This window comes from Rhipicephalus sanguineus, chromosome 1 (assembly GCF_013339695.2).
Source record: "Rhipicephalus sanguineus isolate Rsan-2018 chromosome 1, BIME_Rsan_1.4, whole genome shotgun sequence".
Taxonomy (NCBI): Eukaryota; Metazoa; Arthropoda; class Arachnida; order Ixodida; family Ixodidae; genus Rhipicephalus; species Rhipicephalus sanguineus.
This window is the reverse complement of record NC_051176.1, coordinates 29454490-29472934: the sequence shown is the minus strand read 5'-3', so window position 1 is coordinate 29472934 and position 18445 is coordinate 29454490. Positions and strand designations below refer to the sequence as shown.

General features: G+C 46.5%; 1 protein-coding gene across 1 annotated transcript in view; it reads right to left on the bottom strand.

Annotated features, from left to right (window-relative positions):
- Positions 1-17899, bottom strand: part of LOC119390015 (pituitary homeobox 3) — a 175263-nt gene extending 157364 nt beyond the window's left edge. The window contains exon 1 of the mRNA XM_037657519.2: positions 17334-17899. Coding sequence (XP_037513447.1) covers positions 17334-17559 — 226 coding nt within the window. The 5' untranslated portion in view covers positions 17560-17899. The remainder of the gene's footprint in view (positions 1-17333) is intronic.
- Between the last annotated feature and the right edge of the window lie 546 nt (positions 17900-18445).

Here is an 18445-nt window from a genome sequence, read left to right as displayed (position 1 = left end):
ACCATGGCAGACACAGTCGAAAGCTTTTCTAAAATCTAAGAAGATGGCGTCTATTTGGTCGCCCTTATCAAGTGCTATTGCGAAGTCGTGAATTGTGGTGACAAGTTGAGTGGTAGTTGAGAGGCCTTTTCTAAAACCATGCTGGAAAGGAGTCAAAATACTGTTTTCTTCAAGAAATGACATTATGTAATGCGTGATGATGTGCTCAAGAAGTTTACAAGGACCGGAAGTTAATGATATTGGCCGGTAGTTTTCAACATTTAGGCGATCACCTTTTTTAAATACGGGAATAACACGTGCCGTACGCCAATCATCGGGAAGAATGGAATTATGAAACGAAAGACGAAAAAGATGGGTGAGGACGTGCGCGATAGGTTCAGCGTAACGTTGCAGAAATGCGTTAGGTATGCCGTCTGGACCACCGGAAGATTTAGTCTTAACATTCAGTAACAGCGAAAGGACACCTTCGACAGTTATGAAATCGGCAGATATAGTAGAAAGAGAACTAATGTTTGTGTCAGCATGATCTCCCTGAGTGAACACAGAGTGAAAATACTGATTGAATTGGTTTGCAATTTTGGCTGGATCGTTAACAATACAGCCGTTTACTGATATCTCGGTCGGTGTTTTGTGCGCATCGCTCAAGTACCATGTGCGCATCGCTCAAGAAGATGATTTATTCGTTGTAGCTAAATGAATCCAAGCTAATGATGTTAATGTACCCTGATATGCTATTTCACTGTTCCTTGATGCATATGTATCAAGGTACAGTGCTTATATACCTTAATATGCTATTTCAGGAGACGGGCACAGTGCGCAATGCAAAATTGTTGCCGAAAAGTCTTCTCACTTCCTGATAATCTGTGCTTCATTGGGTTCTCACAGTTGCATGGCGGCAGAAGGCTGTCCAAGGTAGTTCACTGTATCCAAGGCAGATGCTGCAAAACGAGAGCGCACAGTCTTGTCACATGTCAATACGCGCAAATCGACACCACGACGAAGGATCAAAACAAACAAATGAAGTTTGAGAAAAGAATAAACAGAAAACAAAGTTGTCTTTTATGCAGATTTGTCATCACGTGACAATGTGATGACCGTGGCCTTTTGCTCTAGTGTATGTTCCCTGAAAGCATTATGCCTCATTCATGCTTTATCACAAGCAAGAAAATTATATCATGCAAACAACTTTTTCAGTTCGCACTCGTGGATCGATTGACTGGTCGTGTGAAGCATGAGTTATATCCACAGGAGTTCCGAAACAGGCATCACACATCACTGCTCTCTGAGTTTAATGACTTTTAAATGCGAAGCATTTCCTAGCGAACTTCTGCGACTTTCAGTGTATCTACCTATATCTATCTAGCCGCCTACGACTCATTGCTCGTGTGGTCGTTTCGTTAATGGCATGTATGCCAAAATTGGTGTGGCATGACATGACTGCATGAGGAACATAAATGAAGGGTCATAAATTGAATATCATGATATATTATGATATGCATTTCATGAACGGCATGCTTATACGTCACTCCCTTGTTCCTCTTGCGGCCGTTTCGTTAACTTGATATTTACCAAAAGAGGTATGGCGTCACAAGAGTGTACGACGAACATAAATGGCAGTTTCTAACGTGCAAATCATGACACGCTTGTCATGTATGGGGTAAATTAGACAACATGGTCTCGGGGCGCTCGCGGCTGTTTCGTTTTCTTGATATACATCAAAATTGGTATTGCGCAGCGTGACTGTACGACCAACATAAATGACGGCTGGTAAAGTGAAAATAATGACATGCATGTAATGTACAGCATGATTTACACGCCACGCTCATGGTGCGCTCGCGGCCGGTTCGCTAGCTTATACCAAAATTGATATAGCGTGACGTGATTGTGCGACGAACATAAATGACATATAGCAACATGAAAATAACGACATGTATGTTATGTACGGCACGATTTACGTACCCTGCTTATAGTGCGCTCGCAGCCGGTTCTCTAACTTGATATCATACCAAAATTGGTATAGCGTGACGTGACTGTATGAGGCACATAATGACAGCTGGTAACACGGAAACAATGACACGCGTGTCATGTAGGGTATGGGTTACACGCGTGTCATGTATCGCGGGCATTTCACAAGCTTGACATGCCAATTTTCTTTTTATTTTTTGCTTTTCATTGCACTTTTCACGCGACGCAATGTGCAGAACGACATCTACAAGTGCATGAGCGACGATAAGGACTCGCAAAAAGAGAGAACATCAGTATTACTTACCATTTTTGTTCCTGACTGCGCCGAGCACGCAGGGTGCCCATCATCTGTCTGGTAATACACAGCGGCACGCTCGCTTGAGTCGTCGGGCCGTCGCGATTATCGCACTCGCAGTGCAGCACTATCGTCAAACCACGCATTTCACATCCAGCGGCGAGAACACAGTAAGGCTGTAGGCACAAACCGCTCACACACGGCCGACAGAGCTGAGCACTCGAAAAGTGGCGTTCACAAGGCCAAGGTACGATCGCGCCGCCGCGGGCAATTCGGAACTTCAACGACTCTCTCCTCGCGTTTCTTTATTTTTTTCTAATTTTTTTTTTCTTTGCACGCGCATGCGTCGCGAAGCTTTGTTCCATATCACTTCGGTAGCGCCTCATCTGGCTTGCGCTTGAGCTGGCGGTGGCGGGCCGCAGTGGGCCGCAGCCGCTAAGGTCAAAGGGCGCTCTCTCGCTTCCTCTCGAACGCATGCAGCACCCGTTCAGAGGGGCCGCTCGAAGAGTCGCGTATACAGTAAAGCTTCGGTGATACGATCATGGCTCGTACGAATTTCGGGGTGATACGAATGTTTCTGTGGTCACGGCCAAGGCCCACTAGCCTGCAATGTATTGGAGTATGGTTGTTGCGAACCAATTTTCACCCCGTGACGTTTGATACGAACGTACGCCACCGCGCAGGCACGAACAGATGTTGCCCGCGCTTTCGCGGAAGGCGCGGCGGGTGCGGGAATGCGCGCTGCGCGACCGTCAACGGTGCGTCGTTGCCTCCGAGATACTTGGGCTGCGGGTCTATCATGAAGTCCCATGAAAGGCGGACGAAGACCCCAAGAGACGAAGCGGACGAAGCTTGGGCCGCGGGTCCATCATGAAGTCCCATGAAAGGTGGACGAAGACCCCAAGAGACGAAGCGGACGGTCACACATGCCACTTTCCGATTTTGAGCAACCCTCCCGATTGTGCGGGCACGGCCGTAAATCTCTCGGAAAGCACCCCCAACACCATCGCAATAAGAAGGTAACAGCAACACAGAACAGCGCTTCTAATATTTTTTGGCATTCATCTATCGCGTGCAAAGCGCTTTCTAAAGCCACTTTCGCCGCACTACTCTGGTGTCATGCAGAAAAGCGTAGTAAGATTAGGAAGGGGCTGTTAGCGGTCACGGGTCACAACACATCTGGTTCAAGGATTACACACGCGCGCACGCACCGTATATTTACGAGTACAAGTATGGTCGTTGACGTCTCAAAGCTTTACTGGTAATTATTTAGAGCTGTTGATGAGGTTGGTCCGGCCCCGAGAAACACTAAATCAAGACGTGTGCCAACTTTCTTTTGTCGCATATACTACTTTCGCATGTTTTCTGGTGGTTCGAATTTCAGATGATACCAAAATTTTTGGAAACACCGCGAGACTCGTATCACAGAGATTTTACTGTATCTTTCTTTGGGCTATCTGTGCACGTGATGCTGTTCAGTGCGCTGAAGCATGCCGCCTCTAGCCAATTCGTTATACACAAGCGTATACTGAGTGTGCGTGCGGTGCCGATCGGTCACATAGAGGGTTCGCAGGCTTTTCCTTTTAGTTTCTTTGTTTATCTATTTCTTTCTTTTACTTCTTTCCCCCGCACAGCTGCATACATGCCCGCCAGCACTGAAGGCATTATGGAAAGCTTCGGAAAAAATAGAGAAAACATGCCAGAGGAAGTGAGATGGGAGTTTTTTGTTCGTGAATTCCATTTGACGAATGGCATCAGATAGTGAATTTACCTCTTCCACATAATTTCTTAACGAAGTAAAATTGAGGACGCAGAACCTTATTACACCCACCTCATTACACCCTAAAAGAGTACTGTCCAGAGGGAGGTAGTATTAAGGAGGACTGTAGCCCTTAAAACGCCCAATTAGGCTAGTCTGCGTTTGCAGTGCAGGCAGCGCAGGAACGCTTATAGCATTGAAGATAATACGAGGCCATGGTCTTGAGACCATGTGTCCCGTTAAGGGCTGGCAATCTAAATGGTTTAATACTTCGCAGGTGTTGCCGTTCTCATCCGTTCCAATTAGGACTGAGTAGGCATTCGTAAATGCAATTCCTAGTCAGAGGTGGCATTCCAATGTTTCATGCCGTCGTAGAACAAGGTAATACTTGTTCATGTATTTCATATGTGGGTCTATGATATGTAGACACCATTTGATGAATTCTGGCACATTCCACATGGTACGCGTATGAACGCGGAGGTGTGCTGCATCCGTTCTCGACGAAAGAATCACGTGCTTCACGTGCAGCTCTGTTGGCCGTCTCATTGCCAATAATGCGGTGGTGTCCAAGTAGACACTCAAACAACATACCTACTAATCGCCTCATGATAGATTATTAGCGAAATCTCTGAGACCAATTGTTCGTGTGGGCCGCGACGCAAAGCTGACATAAGATATTTCATATATATAGGTCTGCCCTTGGATCGCATGCACCGAGATGTTCTGGATCTTCTACTAGCTATAGCCACCAATCGAGTGTTCTTTGTGTATTTCTTCAATACTACTATCATGACGATGGGATAGCCGGCTTTAACGTAGCCTACCTTCCCATATTTTTTTTTCGTATATAAATGACGAAAAAGTCGACATTTATGTAGATATGGCTCTACGACAACCAGCTCTACTGGTGCCGTCCCAGCGAAAAACCACACGAAGACAGCGAGGAAGAACAACCAGCGCTGGACTTACAACTGAATGTTTTTTGAAGAATTGCCCAGGCTACCCAGAATCCTTGCTGCTTTCTGTGGCAGAATCACCCTTCAAAAAGATGAAAGGAAAAACTAAGAATACAGGTAATTCAGCTGGCGGTGTACCAAAAGCATGTAACACAGCGGTGATGCCATATTTCCACGGAATCTCACACAGCCTCAAGAAGGTGGCTACAAGGAATGGCGTCAGGCTCGTGTTGTCTGCACCGTGCAAGCTCTCCAGGCTTTGCAAGCGCATAGCCACGCAATAAAAAAAAATTCCAACAGCATTTGTAGAAAGAAGCACGCAAACGTGTTCATAAAATGTGCTGTTTCGGTAGTATACCGAATTCCCTTGTCATGTGGCCGTGTCTACATCGGTCAGACGGGCTGATGCCTGAATGACTACGGGAACACCACTATCTCCTCCCCACAGGCACTGGTGGAAACTTGACTCTGTATTGCAAAGGCTGCGGCTGCGCCCCAGATTTCAAATCAGCGATCGTCATTGGCAAAGGGAGAAACAAGAGTGAACGTGAAATCTGCGAGGCCTTCGAAATCAGGAAGCAGGGGAAAGCGTCATGTGTGAGCGAACCCTCGGTTTTCCTAACAGATAAAGAATTGGCTTTTCTAGATAGCTGGTAAGCTTTGCGTAGATTTTTTTTTTTTCGGTGTTTCACATGTTTCATGCTCTGTATACTGTAGGTGTATAACTTTGACATGGCTCAGGTGGCCTTTTACGCATGCGTTGCTGATTCATGTGTGTGCAATAGGTGGATAGCAAAACGGTACGTCGGCTGCTACAGCACTTCCGGTTCACGGAACCTTCAAGGCTCAGCTCTTCGCTGCTTCAAGTGTATTCGGGGAGGAAGCAAGATAACTGGTAACAACCGCGTCGCAGAAAGTACGCGTTTTCTCCCCGATTACGCTGAACGGCACACACCTTGAAACAGCGAAGAGCTAGGCGTCGAACCGGAAGACGTCATTTTGCTATCCACCTATTCTTCAATAAACATTCAGTCCAGAGCTTGTCCTGTCTGGTTGTTCTTCTTCGTTGTCTTCGTGTGTTTTTCGCTGGTTTCATCTTCCCATTACCATGAACCAACTCGCCCAGAAAGCTACGTTACTGAATAGCCTCTCGAATTGAGTCAGGGTCGGAGAAGCAAATAGACACCAATTCAATTGCAGACAATCTGCACTTCTTCAATGCGCTCTCTCTCGAGGATCACCACCGTAAACGCAGCCTGGCGTCAACTGCGAACGAGAGTACGTGGAGGGTCAGACTCCTCACGGCACCCCCGTGGCTTTGCTATTTGGTGGCGTCCACTGCGGATTAGGTTAGACTTGTAGTCGCGAACGGAGCCGCTTTTTTTAACTCTCTGTGTATCATGTCTTCTGGAAACACTTAGATGAGAGAAGGGGGGTCCCGGGAGCTATTCCTGCTGTAAGCGGCGGGAAAACGATGACCCCTTTATATGACGTACTCTTGATGGAGAATATAATTATCTAATTAAGCGCATTCACCATGACTTGCCACAGGAAACCGTTAATCAATATGCGCCGCATCAGTGGCACCGATACATGTGGACTTGTAGCAAGGCTGCTAGGGAGATCTTGCCTACACCAAATAAGTGCACCCAACTGTATGTGTGTACCTGCGATTTTCGAAATGTCATCGTCAAATGCAGTCAGACGACTCAACATAGCATCAGAGGCCATCAGTTGCCTATAAATTTCTCCTGATCACGTGAGCAGAATTTTAACCCTGTAAAGTTAGTAGATACTTTTGGTCAAACGAAGACAGGCGCCAGTTTCCGTACTAGGTTCCGTACTTTAGGGGAGAGAGAGGGTTCATTCATCCGTTCGTAATCAAGCTATATGCAAGATGAACTACACGAAGGTATCAATTCTATATACGTGAGAAAGATTGACATCGATACATAGTGTAGAAATAAAAGTATTTGCCTTATTTTTGATGACACGCTGGTCGCGCAGGCTGAAGATCTGGCCGAAATTGCGTGCAACTTCAGTACATTATGACAAGTCTATGATTATCCTGGGTGAGGAAATAGTGCAACAACAGATTATGCAAAAGGGAGACCTTGTCTTAAGAGACACTGCTAAGTGCGCTCTTTATGCTATGCCGTAATCCACCTAAATTAAACATATTGAGGTATCAAAAATAGCTTGAATCTTGCGCATGGCGCGAGCTTTTAGAAGAAATATCATTTCGATGTGTTCAATATCTATAATGGCGGTGCGCCCGCCGTACGCAAAGAGCTTACTTAGTTTGCTGTGCAAATACTATTTTTCTTGGAAGAATAATTTTATAAACAGAAAGTGAGCTATATCCTTGAAGTAGATATTGATGGACTAATAACAGAACTTAATGCGCTGCGCGTTTCACCAAATTATAAATAAGTGTCTCGCATACTTTGTCTAAGATTATTTCAATAATATTCAATAGGCACACAACGTTCCTAGTCGATCAATCTAAAGACGGCTTAAATTAACACGCCGCAACGTTTGAATGTTGAAGAAGTGGTATTTCTTCGTGCTCACTATGTGTCGTTTAGCTTATCGCTACGCAAATGTCTACTTACTTGATTAATGATATACTAAGTGACTCTACTACCTTGAACTGCTCTTGAGTTGGCACTGCATGCTATATTTAAAAAAGCTTTAGAATGTTCTTATGTTGATATTGCATTTCTGCTTCCTCAGTACTGTGCCATTAATTTTCATTTACTACTATGTAAGGATCATGCTGTTGCGGCGAAATAAAACGGCTTCCTAGTATTCTTTTGGCGTATTAATGTTTCTTTATGCTACTATGATGCGAGTTAGTTTCCGGCATAGTGCTGCAATTATATGCATGTATGTGACACTTCTTCGCTTAGCTAGTTTCCGGTACATCTGCTGTGGGCGAATGCGCGTTCTTGGTATTCATGCATTGATGCACGTTTAATACACTTGTGCAATTTTGTTTCCCTTATCTTGTTCTTCTCTGACCTGGCGTATAAATGAATATCTGGTGCATAAATATCCATTTGATCCACCACGTAGCATCTCAATTGCTCTCCATGCCATGCGACCACGCTAGTTTGGGGGATTTGTAGCCTTGCAAATCACAGCGCAAATTTTGCTTTGGGATAAGGACAGCGGTCAAAGGACGCATTTGTGGAACTGACTCTAGTGGGCACAGTGGTCGACGCAAATGTGCGCAGCTGCTGTTCAGACCTTTATCACTTTCTGTCATGTTCGCTCGATGTTTTTTTCTTGCTAATTTTTGTGTATAGAATGAATGTGTTAGCATTTTTTCCCGTGGTAAAAAAATAACCCAGACGTTCTGGTTCTTCACTCTAGAAAAAGGGAGCGAGAATGGAGCAACTGGCTGCGTTCCTCCTACGGAGCAGCGACTTTATCCTTTGCGCACGCTTTACTCGTCGCGCCCTCTTGCGGCTAGCACCAGCGGAGCAACTTTTTCTCCTCAATCACGTGGACTAGCGCGCGCGCGCATGCGCACGCCGAGTTACGTCGTGATTCCGTGCTACGGAGAGCAGCCGCCCTTTCGCGCTCACTCGACAGCCTCAGACTATCCAGCACTACCCGACCGCGGCCAGTCGCGTGCGATTACTTTTACCCAAGATTGATGCGAGCAATACACGAGTGACGTTCATTGTTTTTGTTCTATGTGGTGAGTAACGTCTGTGGCGCGCGTTTTTTTTTTTTTTTTTTATCGCTCGGCGTGTGCACGATGCGCCGCGTATACTTTCGTGTGTCTCGTGTCGTTTGTTTACATTTGCGCGCGATCTGCTTGTCATAAATGCAGTAAGTCCCGCTTCATAAAACAGTCTCGTTTTAATGAACACCTTATAGACTGAACACCAATAATTTGATTTTTTTCAGCGTTAACATACTTTGCAGGCGCACGCGTTTTTAGTTTTGCACAGCACTTATAGCACTTATCAATACAACAAGCAATATAAAGAAGCATGAAAGTTAATTTATTTCAACATTTTAGCAAACGTGATACCACTGGACAGTGTATGCGTGAAAGTACGATAATATATAACTGCTGGAGTTCTACGTGTCGAAACCATCATACGATTATGAGGCACGCAGTAGTGTGGGACTACGGATTAATTTCGATCAACTGGGGAATCTTTACATAAGCATATCTAAAGAACATAAGCACATGGGTATTCTTTGCCTTTCGCCTCCATCGAAATGCGGCCAACGTGGCCGCATTTTAACGTTAAACTTAACGTTTAAAAGGCAGAAACATCTTTTTTCTTTCTTTTAATATCGTTTAATCCATCTAGATGGCGCCAACTACCACCTACTCCACGGCTGTGACACTCTCACAGCTCCACCTACTTATATGTTGTTGAACATCTATCTATCGAAACTATGCTCTGCTTCCGGGATTGTTTTGCCGATACAGAATGCACATTTTGGAGGCACATTGGGCACATGTCGGGGCCTATATTGCCCCGTAAACGCGTGGATAACGTCGTTACACCGTGCTATGCTTCAGGAAATAACGACAGCAAGCTTAATGTTAAGTCTCCGGGTGAGAGCTCCTTTGCAGTATCCATCTCTTTTAAAGTGAAGGCAATCTCGCTGGCCGAGCGAAACGTACGAGTTCCGCCGCTCCGTTAAGCGAGGTTTTCATCAACACAGGTTTGTGTGCTTGATTTTATTGTCATATCGTTCGATATTAAGCTCAGCGGGACCGTTTTTTGTGATTACCGGTGCCGCTACTCGTCGAGAATCGATGCACTCGCTAGGCATAATTGTATTGCTCGCCTGGTGTCAGCCATCTTGATTTTGACGGGGGAGGAACGTTTCTCCATTGCAAAAGGGAGGAACGTTCGTCCATTTAAAGACGAACATTGGGGACATCGCTGTTTGTGCCTTAAACTAAGATGATCACTCCATTTTTTAAAGAGTGTTCGATGACAACCTCTCAAGTTGACTTGCTTCCCAACTCTTCTTTATTACTTCATTGTATTGGGCTATACCCGATGCTCGGCCAAACCTGCAGGGTGGATATGTGAGCATCGCACATGAGGCTCGTTTTCGGGCAAGCTCCATGGAACACACCTTATTTTTGTAAACAATGGCTTGCTACAACAGCTTTTCGTAGGCACCTCCATCTGGTTGCACGCTTTGTTTTGTAATATCAGTTTCTCATAATTGTCATTAATGTTTGTGACTGCTCTGAGAATTAATGCTCGTTTAAATGTTGCGATATACATCAGTTTCAGTTGGTGCTTCGGTATTTATGTCTGTTTCTGCATGGTAATTATACGGTGTATTAATGTTCGCTTACTTCTATGGCAGCCCTTCAGTAATGGCAAACGTTCATGCTGAATCAATGTATACGCATTTTGACGTACAGCGCATTAGTGTTCGTATATATACTTGAGTGCGTTAAGACGCATTTCTGTACGGCTCTTGTGTGCAGACGTTCGATTATTTTCGCGCAACAGTTGAATTTCTGGTGCTGAATTAGCCTTCTGTGATTTACCTGAGTAACTTTTGGACACTGTCTTCTTAATAGTGCGTTTATTTGGATATTGTAGCCAGTGTGTCGGAACGGAACGAAAACCAAAAAAAGAAAAACGAAATAAACGATATTTTTGAGCGGAACGAAAACGTAACCGAATCTTTATCTATTATTTCGTTCCGGAGTGAAACCAATCGTTTTTCGGTTCACGAGAAAACTTGGCAATCTGGAAGAACTCAGGTCATGCAACGTGAGCAATTATGCATATCTCAAGGTAGAGTATTATCGGGTACCTCAGGCAGGAATTCCAGAGCAAAGATATGTTGAAATTGTGCGAAAAACGAAAACAGTGGCAACCGCAGATGCTTATATTAACGCAAGTGGACTTTTGCGTGCGTGTGTCACGCAGGTCAGCGTGGAGAGGGTATTCTCGGCGCTGAAGTTTGTTACAGCGAAAGCTGTTATGAGATCACAACAGGCGATTTTGACGCCATATAGTTGTTTGCCGCCGCAGCCGGTGTCCCTAACCGCTATCGCGTGAAGTGAGAAACAAATTTTTGGGATCGGATGGGATTCGAACCCACGCCCTCTGGTAGAGTATTCTACCACAGAGCCACGCTAGTGCTTGAAATTCTTTCGCAAAAATACTCTATACAGGTGTCAAGTCGGGTAAGGAATCGTGTTAACATATGTTATATGGCGTGGTATAGTAGAGTAAAATAACGATCTGGCATCACAGAATGTGAATTGTGCAACAAGTCGGTCGCTGAATGCTTCCAACCTATTAAAAATGGCTCAGCAACAATTCTTCATTGCCATCAGTCACACCATAAAGTGCACATAATGCCTTACTGATGTGTAGCGGGTGCCACGATTCCCCGAAGAATTACGAAAAATTGCATAGTGGGGGCTTCCCTATACTTCAGAAAAGTTACGATGTTTTATGGCGCAGGGGGCACCTTGTATGTGTACTTGTATAGTTGCCCCAAGATAGTCAACAGCGGGCTCTAGAAAGGCCGCTCTTCCCGCTTTCGCTGTGACTGCGCTGCGTGTTCCGCTCAGGCCAGGCGATTTTTATTAGAACAGCGGTCTCGCACATCAGAGAGTACACTCAATGTCGTGCGCCTTCTGAGATCGCGCTCCATCCCTTGACACAAAGCCCTGAGCCCGCTAAAAAATTCGTAATTGACTTTTGAGAAAATAAATATTATGACTTTGAAGGGTACTGTATCGTTTGTGCTAGTTGGTAGGAATTCGTGGTGCAGTTACTTCCACTCCTCTGGAGAACGAGGGAAGAACGTGTTTTACCCCTGTCCCACTTTCTTAAGAGGAGCGCTAGTAACTATACCACAAATCCAATGTTTTTTTATGATTACTTTAACTTCACATTTTTTAATACAAATAAAAACCGTTACAAACCGTTACGGGACATTTTTTTTTTTTAGTTTCGGAACAGAAACGGAACGGAACTTCTTGCAGTGGAACGAAACTAAAACCGGAACGAAAAACATTTCGTTCCGACACCCTGACTGTAGCCTTATATTTGTATTAGGGAGGAGGACGAGGGCGACGAATAAGTTGAGGGGGAGCTGCGGCTTCGGTGGATGTGCGCACAGGCGATTACTAGCAAGCAGGCCGAATTATAATGGGAAGCCGGATTACCAGCCTCCAGAAGCAGCGCAATAGCAGGACTGAATTATCTTTTGTGGATGCCATAGTTTATGAAGCGGGTGAAAATGGTATGGCAGGGATCTTGTTGCAACCTGTGATGTTGCATTGTATAGTCATTATACTGCATAGAGTGTACTTTCTTTAGGTGCAAGCGAGTGTTAGTGCTCTGTTGGAAATTTTGTGTGTTGTCACTATAGTAAGCTAGATTAAATTTTACCTGATAGACGTGTAAGTGCGTTTGAGCCTCTCTTACCATGTTCGTGCGCTCTTTCGAACCAGCGAATCTTTGTTGTTTCCTGTTTATGCCTTGTGTGCTCAATTGTTTGTTCCATGCATCCTTCGCCTAAAAGGGAAGAAATAGCTGGCATCACGCACGATGCCGGCTTTTCTTCGCCCACACTCCAGAAAAAACAAACGAAAACAAGAAACAGTTGGAACCCGTATCATGGTAACCACCAAAGAAAAGCAGGGAACTGCCTAAATAGTTAATGCTAGGAGAATGTTCGGTGCACAGGAGTCATTTTTTGCCGGAACTCGCTGCGGTAGTGATAATATATATATATATATATATATATATATATATATATATATATATATATATATATATATATATATATATATATATATATTGTGAGCGCAGCTAATCGGTGACTCTTCTTTGTCATCTCGACACATCACCATCATTTGTGCATCTTCCTCATCTGTATTATCATTGTAGAACAGCTCGAGCTAGACTCGAATAAAGCGGTTCCTCACAAGGAAGAGGTTGCAAGAGGCCTGAAGGAGCAGTCGTGGGTCATTTGCGGCTTTGGCAATGGACGCAGGAAGCAACATATTTGGCAACGGCTGAAGAGAGGCCAGGCCAGGTGCAGCGACTTCGTATTTCGTCATAGGTTTTATGATAACATATAGATGACCGGCTGTGGGATAATCGTGAAATCTTGAAAAACCTCACGTTGTAGAGAACGTGGTATGATTGGTACCCATTTGTTGCCGTCGACGGGGTAAATATAGCGATGTAGAACACCACCGTGAAGCCTTAACTGGTTAAGCTGTCGACGAAGTCGGGCGTTCGGAGGAGCAGAAGAACCTCCGACGCGCTCCAAAATAGTACGGCAGTATGGTCGGTGCATTGGTGCGAGTACGGATGGGCTGCCAGATCTTAGCCAACTGAGCGCAGCGATGGGTAAAGCACTTTCAGGCAAGAGGCGATGTAGAGAGATATCATGGCTGGGGAGAGGATAGCGAGATAGAGCATCAGCGTCTTGATGCTTCTTTCCGGTTCTATAGGCGACGTGGAAATCGTACTCCTGCAAGCGAAGAACCCAGCGACCAAGGCGACCCGATAAGTTTTTTAGCGACGAAAGCCAGCACAGTGCGTTGTGGTCCGTAACGACTGCAAAGTGGCGGCCATGCAGATATGGGCGAAATTTTGGTTGCCCAAACAACAGCTAGTGACTCCTGCTCGGTGATGGTGTAATTCTTCTCTGCAGCGGCGAGAGCACGACTGGCATAAGCAATGACTCCTTCTCGCGAGGTGTTGTCGCGTTGCAGGAGAATGGCACCGAGAACATGACTGCTCGCGTCAGTGTGAAGGATGGTGGGCGCGCCTGGATCGAAGTGGCACAGTACCGGGTCGGATGTAAGGGCTTGCTTCAACGCCAGGAACGCACTTTCAATATATATATATATATATATATATATATATATATATATATATATATATATATATATATATATATATATATATATATAGTTATTTACAGAAAACCTGAACTGGTCATCCGGCCGTACACGTTATGATAATGCATGCGCAGTGGCCCATCTCATGGACACTTCATATTCGCTGAGCCCATACATTGCGTACGGCTTAATAATCGCAAAAAAAAACAAACATGACACACGTGTATTTCAACAACAAGTATATTGAATTCAATGGAAAATTCACTACAGTCGTTTAACAGAACTCGTAGATAGCAAGTTTCGGGAGCGAACCTCCCACTTTTGGTTCCGAAGAAATACCGGGCTATAACACATGCATGCTGTGCCCAGCAAAAGCAATATCGCATAAACGACGCACAGATTCCTCGCAGTGAAAATTAATTTCGTCTTGAGAGGCTCGACGCTGCAAGCCATATGACAGGTATTCGTAAAGAATCGATTCTGGAGGTATATACGTATTCGATCCCTGCTGTCCGCGGGTAAATCCATGACGCGCTGAACCTCCGTTTTCAATGCGGCGCTCTCTATAATAGTGTATACGAAGCGCATATACCCCAGACACGCAAAGAAACATGAATTTCGATATGACTGGGAGATGTAAGCACACACTCTATTTCGATCAGCATAAACTGCGATAGTAACTCGGGGCTGGAGGCTAACCAATTCAGGGAACACTGTTGCGAGCGCCGTACGGAAAAAATAAAATAACACAAATCGATGCACAAGTATTTTCGAACATACACTTGTCAAAACAAATGAGCCTGCTGTAAGAACTAGAGAATTTGCACACACTACAGATAACTTCTTTCCCGTAAAAGAAGTGATCTGCAGAGCATGGTAAAGCGTTTATCACATCTCACACCCTCTTGTTTTATGAAAGCACGATTTCGATCATCTTTCGCAAATTTTGTGTCGCTCTATTCTACTTCGTTTCGTGAAGAAAGAGCAGCATCGGTATACACAAAGGACCTTCCAAAATTGACGGGAAAGGCCGTTTATGCGTGAGCGTGTATTGGATAGATCACAGCATGTCCAACAAAGCCTTCTTTTTGGAAACATCAGATGGCTCAGCCCAGCATACAATAAAACAATCAACTCAAAATTCCACAGTAGCCTCTCAGGCGTCATGTGCACACAAGCAAACATTTATGCACCACACGTGTTCCGGCACTCTGCGTGAGCGCCTCAGCTGTGCCTCTGTTTTCTGTCTTCTTCGATCCCCCCGGTTCATTGTGGCTGCTGCACTTGAGATCGGATGAACAAAATTATCCTCGCAATATTGTGTGAAGATACCACAGAAGCGCTCATAAGCGGTGGTCTATACATTTCCAAGGTCACTGCTGAATCTAGCGTCATGTTGCAAACACCAGCCTTATTTTCATGCTCATTCCCCCGCTTATGCGGTATTAGCAAAATCAATAGGTACTAGCAACATACAAAAACATCATTTTGTTGGCCATAATATGATCGAAGGCCAAGGTCAACAGAGAACTGTGAATTTGTGCATTTAATATTAACTTACACTGAAGTATCAAGCCGCGACTCAGCGTTGGTTACTATATTGCACCGAATTCTTTAAGCGGCATTCCGCCTATTTACTGCGCTGATTGTCACTTAAGTTATTCCGCACTCTTGGCTTATCGCGCAGTGGCTGATTTCCCTAAAATCGTCACAATTTAACTACACATTAACACGTGGGTGTGCACGTCGAAACACAGCGCGAACAAAGCAATCGACGACATTTCAAAAGTCTTTTTAAGGCGCTTCGGTGCATGGTTCATGCATGCACTGAATGACTGGCTGCCACGGAGCAATGCTACTAGGTTTTCGCCTAATGTTACAATTCACACAGGAAGGTGAACGTTCCGTCGAATAGGGGAGTACAAAGCTGCAGGGCCTGTTTTATGACACCTGACGGTGGAATTTAGTAAACACGCGTGCAGCGGATAAGTATATATCGCTAGAAACCCAAACTCCCAAGAGAGAGTACAACAGATGTCGTCTCTCCCCATCTCACATCAATGCCAGTAATTGTATAGCACTAATGTAAGTGTATGTAGACTTGAAGTATACACTCTGTAGAAATCATATTGCCCCTTGTGGAAGGCAGGAAAAATAAGGACATAAAGGGGCCACGAATTTAGTGATGATGCATTTCTGCGAGTAAACGAAACGCATAGACAAGAGCTTAACAAACGATACGTTAAGAAGCGTCTTGCCTGCGTAATCTTGTAGAAACTCTTCGGCTCTTCGCTTTAATAATAATAATAATAATATCTGGGGTTTAACGTCCCAAAACCACGATATGATTATTAGGGACGCCGTAGTGGAGGGCTCCGGAAATTTTGACCACCTGGGGTTCCTTAACGTGCACCTAAATCTAAGTACACGGGCCTCAAACATTTTCGCCTCCATCGAAAATGCAGCCGCCGCGGCCGGGATACGATCCCGTGACCTTCGGGTCAGCAGTCGATCGCCGTAACCACTAGACCACCGGCTCTTCACTTTAACACGTATATGACATAGCACAGTTTCACCACGTCGCAAACTCCATGGAGCTGCCATGTATTATTTCCATGCATTATAGAGAAATATACAATTACGTAATACCTTACAGGTGGCAAAAGATGCCCACTGGGTGCACATGATGCTTGGAATACCAACAAGACGATTGGAAATGGCGGCAAGTGAGGAGGGGTAGTGTACACGTATACATTCTTACTGTATAGAGTGGCGACTTCTGTCAAGTACTTCACAGCTCAGAAAGTGATGTACTGCAACTGTATACAGAACTTAAGTGCTCTTGTATGCGTAATTGTTTATCGAAAAGACGCCTCCTCTTCAAGCGTGAGAAAACTGTAGCGACAAGCAACGCGAAATTAGAGGAAGCAGCGGCGTCTTCAGGGAGGTTGCACACTATGTAGACATGTTTGCGATCCGAAACAGCTGTGGTTGAGCGAAGTTAGACAGGCTTGGAAACGACCAGCCGACGGCCGTCGGAATCTTCGTAAGAACGTGGGCTCTAAGAAAAGCTGCTTTGGAGCTTCCGATACGACCCCATCACACTCGGACACCACATCTGACGGGTCTTTCCGCACCCACGTGCGTATCGGTAGGTGCACGGCAAGCGATATTTTGGTGAATATGAGTTGGATCTTTACGACAGCGCGTTTAGGTATTGATCGACGCGTTTTTATAGGCTTGGATCCTCGTAGGGAAAGAGCACTTAGCGAGCAGCAGTTGAGAAGCCTCAAAGCGACCTGCGGTCGCCGGACTTGGCAACTCTCGCATTACAGGGTTCCCGATCAACGTGGAGTAATGGGGCTTTTGTGATTGTTCCGTGAGATACGGCGATCGCAATCGGAATAGCAAACGGCAATCAACAGGTCGACTCTTAACGTCGCAACGTCCTCGAGCCGATTGTGTCACCGTGCTCACCTCGCTTCTTCTGCTCGGCATCGTGGTGCTGCTGAAGTACGGCCGAGCAGGCCGTGTTGAGCGCGCCGCCCAGAGGGTGACCCGCCATGGCGGCGGCGTGGTGATGGTGGTGGTGATGGTGCATTGCCACCGGCGGCGCAAGGGTGGCCAGCGTCATGGACGGTGTCATCGGGTCGCCGCCGGCCACCAGATCCTGCAGGCACAGCGGGTCGCTTAGGGACTCCATCGCCGCGCCGCCACACGACCCGGCTCGCGCGTCTCTCCGCGCCGGGGGGATTTACGCGAAGCCTCTCTTCCCTTCTCCCAAGGCGCGCCGCCACGCTGGACCGCCATGGCCGCCTCTTTTTTTCGCCCTCCTCCTCACCTGCCTTCCTCTGGCGGTCGCCACCGCCTCCCTCGCGTCCAAAACCGCCCGGCGTCCCAGCCGTGTCCTCCTCCCTCTTCGAAGCCCGCCGCGGAACGCCGGGAAAAACGCGCGTGCACGCGTCACCGAGAGGCGGGGACTCTTCGACCGCTCCTCTTACGCGCTCGACGACTGGTCAGAGAGAAGCCACGCCCTGCTTCCTGCGACGCACCTCAGCCCGCCTCTGCGCTTCGGAGCGCTCTCGTCCTCCGCCTCTTCCTCACACCTCCGAGAGAGTGGGAGATGCTCGCGGAGCGCGCCCAGCGCCGCTGCCGGCGCGCCAAGCCGCGGTTGCCTCGGTGTCCGGAGCCCAGAGAAGCGCCGTCGGCGTGGCGTGGCTCGCCGGCAGCCCGTCGCCCTCGCGCTTCGTTTTCCCGGCGGCGACGAGACAGTCGCAGGTGCAACCGGCCGCCGGTTTCACCACTAGCGCGGCATGACGCGAGAAGGAGAGGCCTGTCCTCCTCGGTCTCATCTCCGCGCGCAGATTACAGTTATTTGGCGCGAAGAAAACGGCCGCGGCAACGGAGACTATACAACTCGCCACGAGCGGAAAACGCCGGAGCGCTGTATGCTTGTTTTGCGCGAGGCATACGTGAGCTCGCCGTCGCTGATCTTGGCCTTCGCGGCGACCGCAAGTCCGAGGCGCGGACAAGGGGTTGTCGCATCGCGGGGGATTCGTGGTGGAAGGAGCGACGAGCGCAACACACTC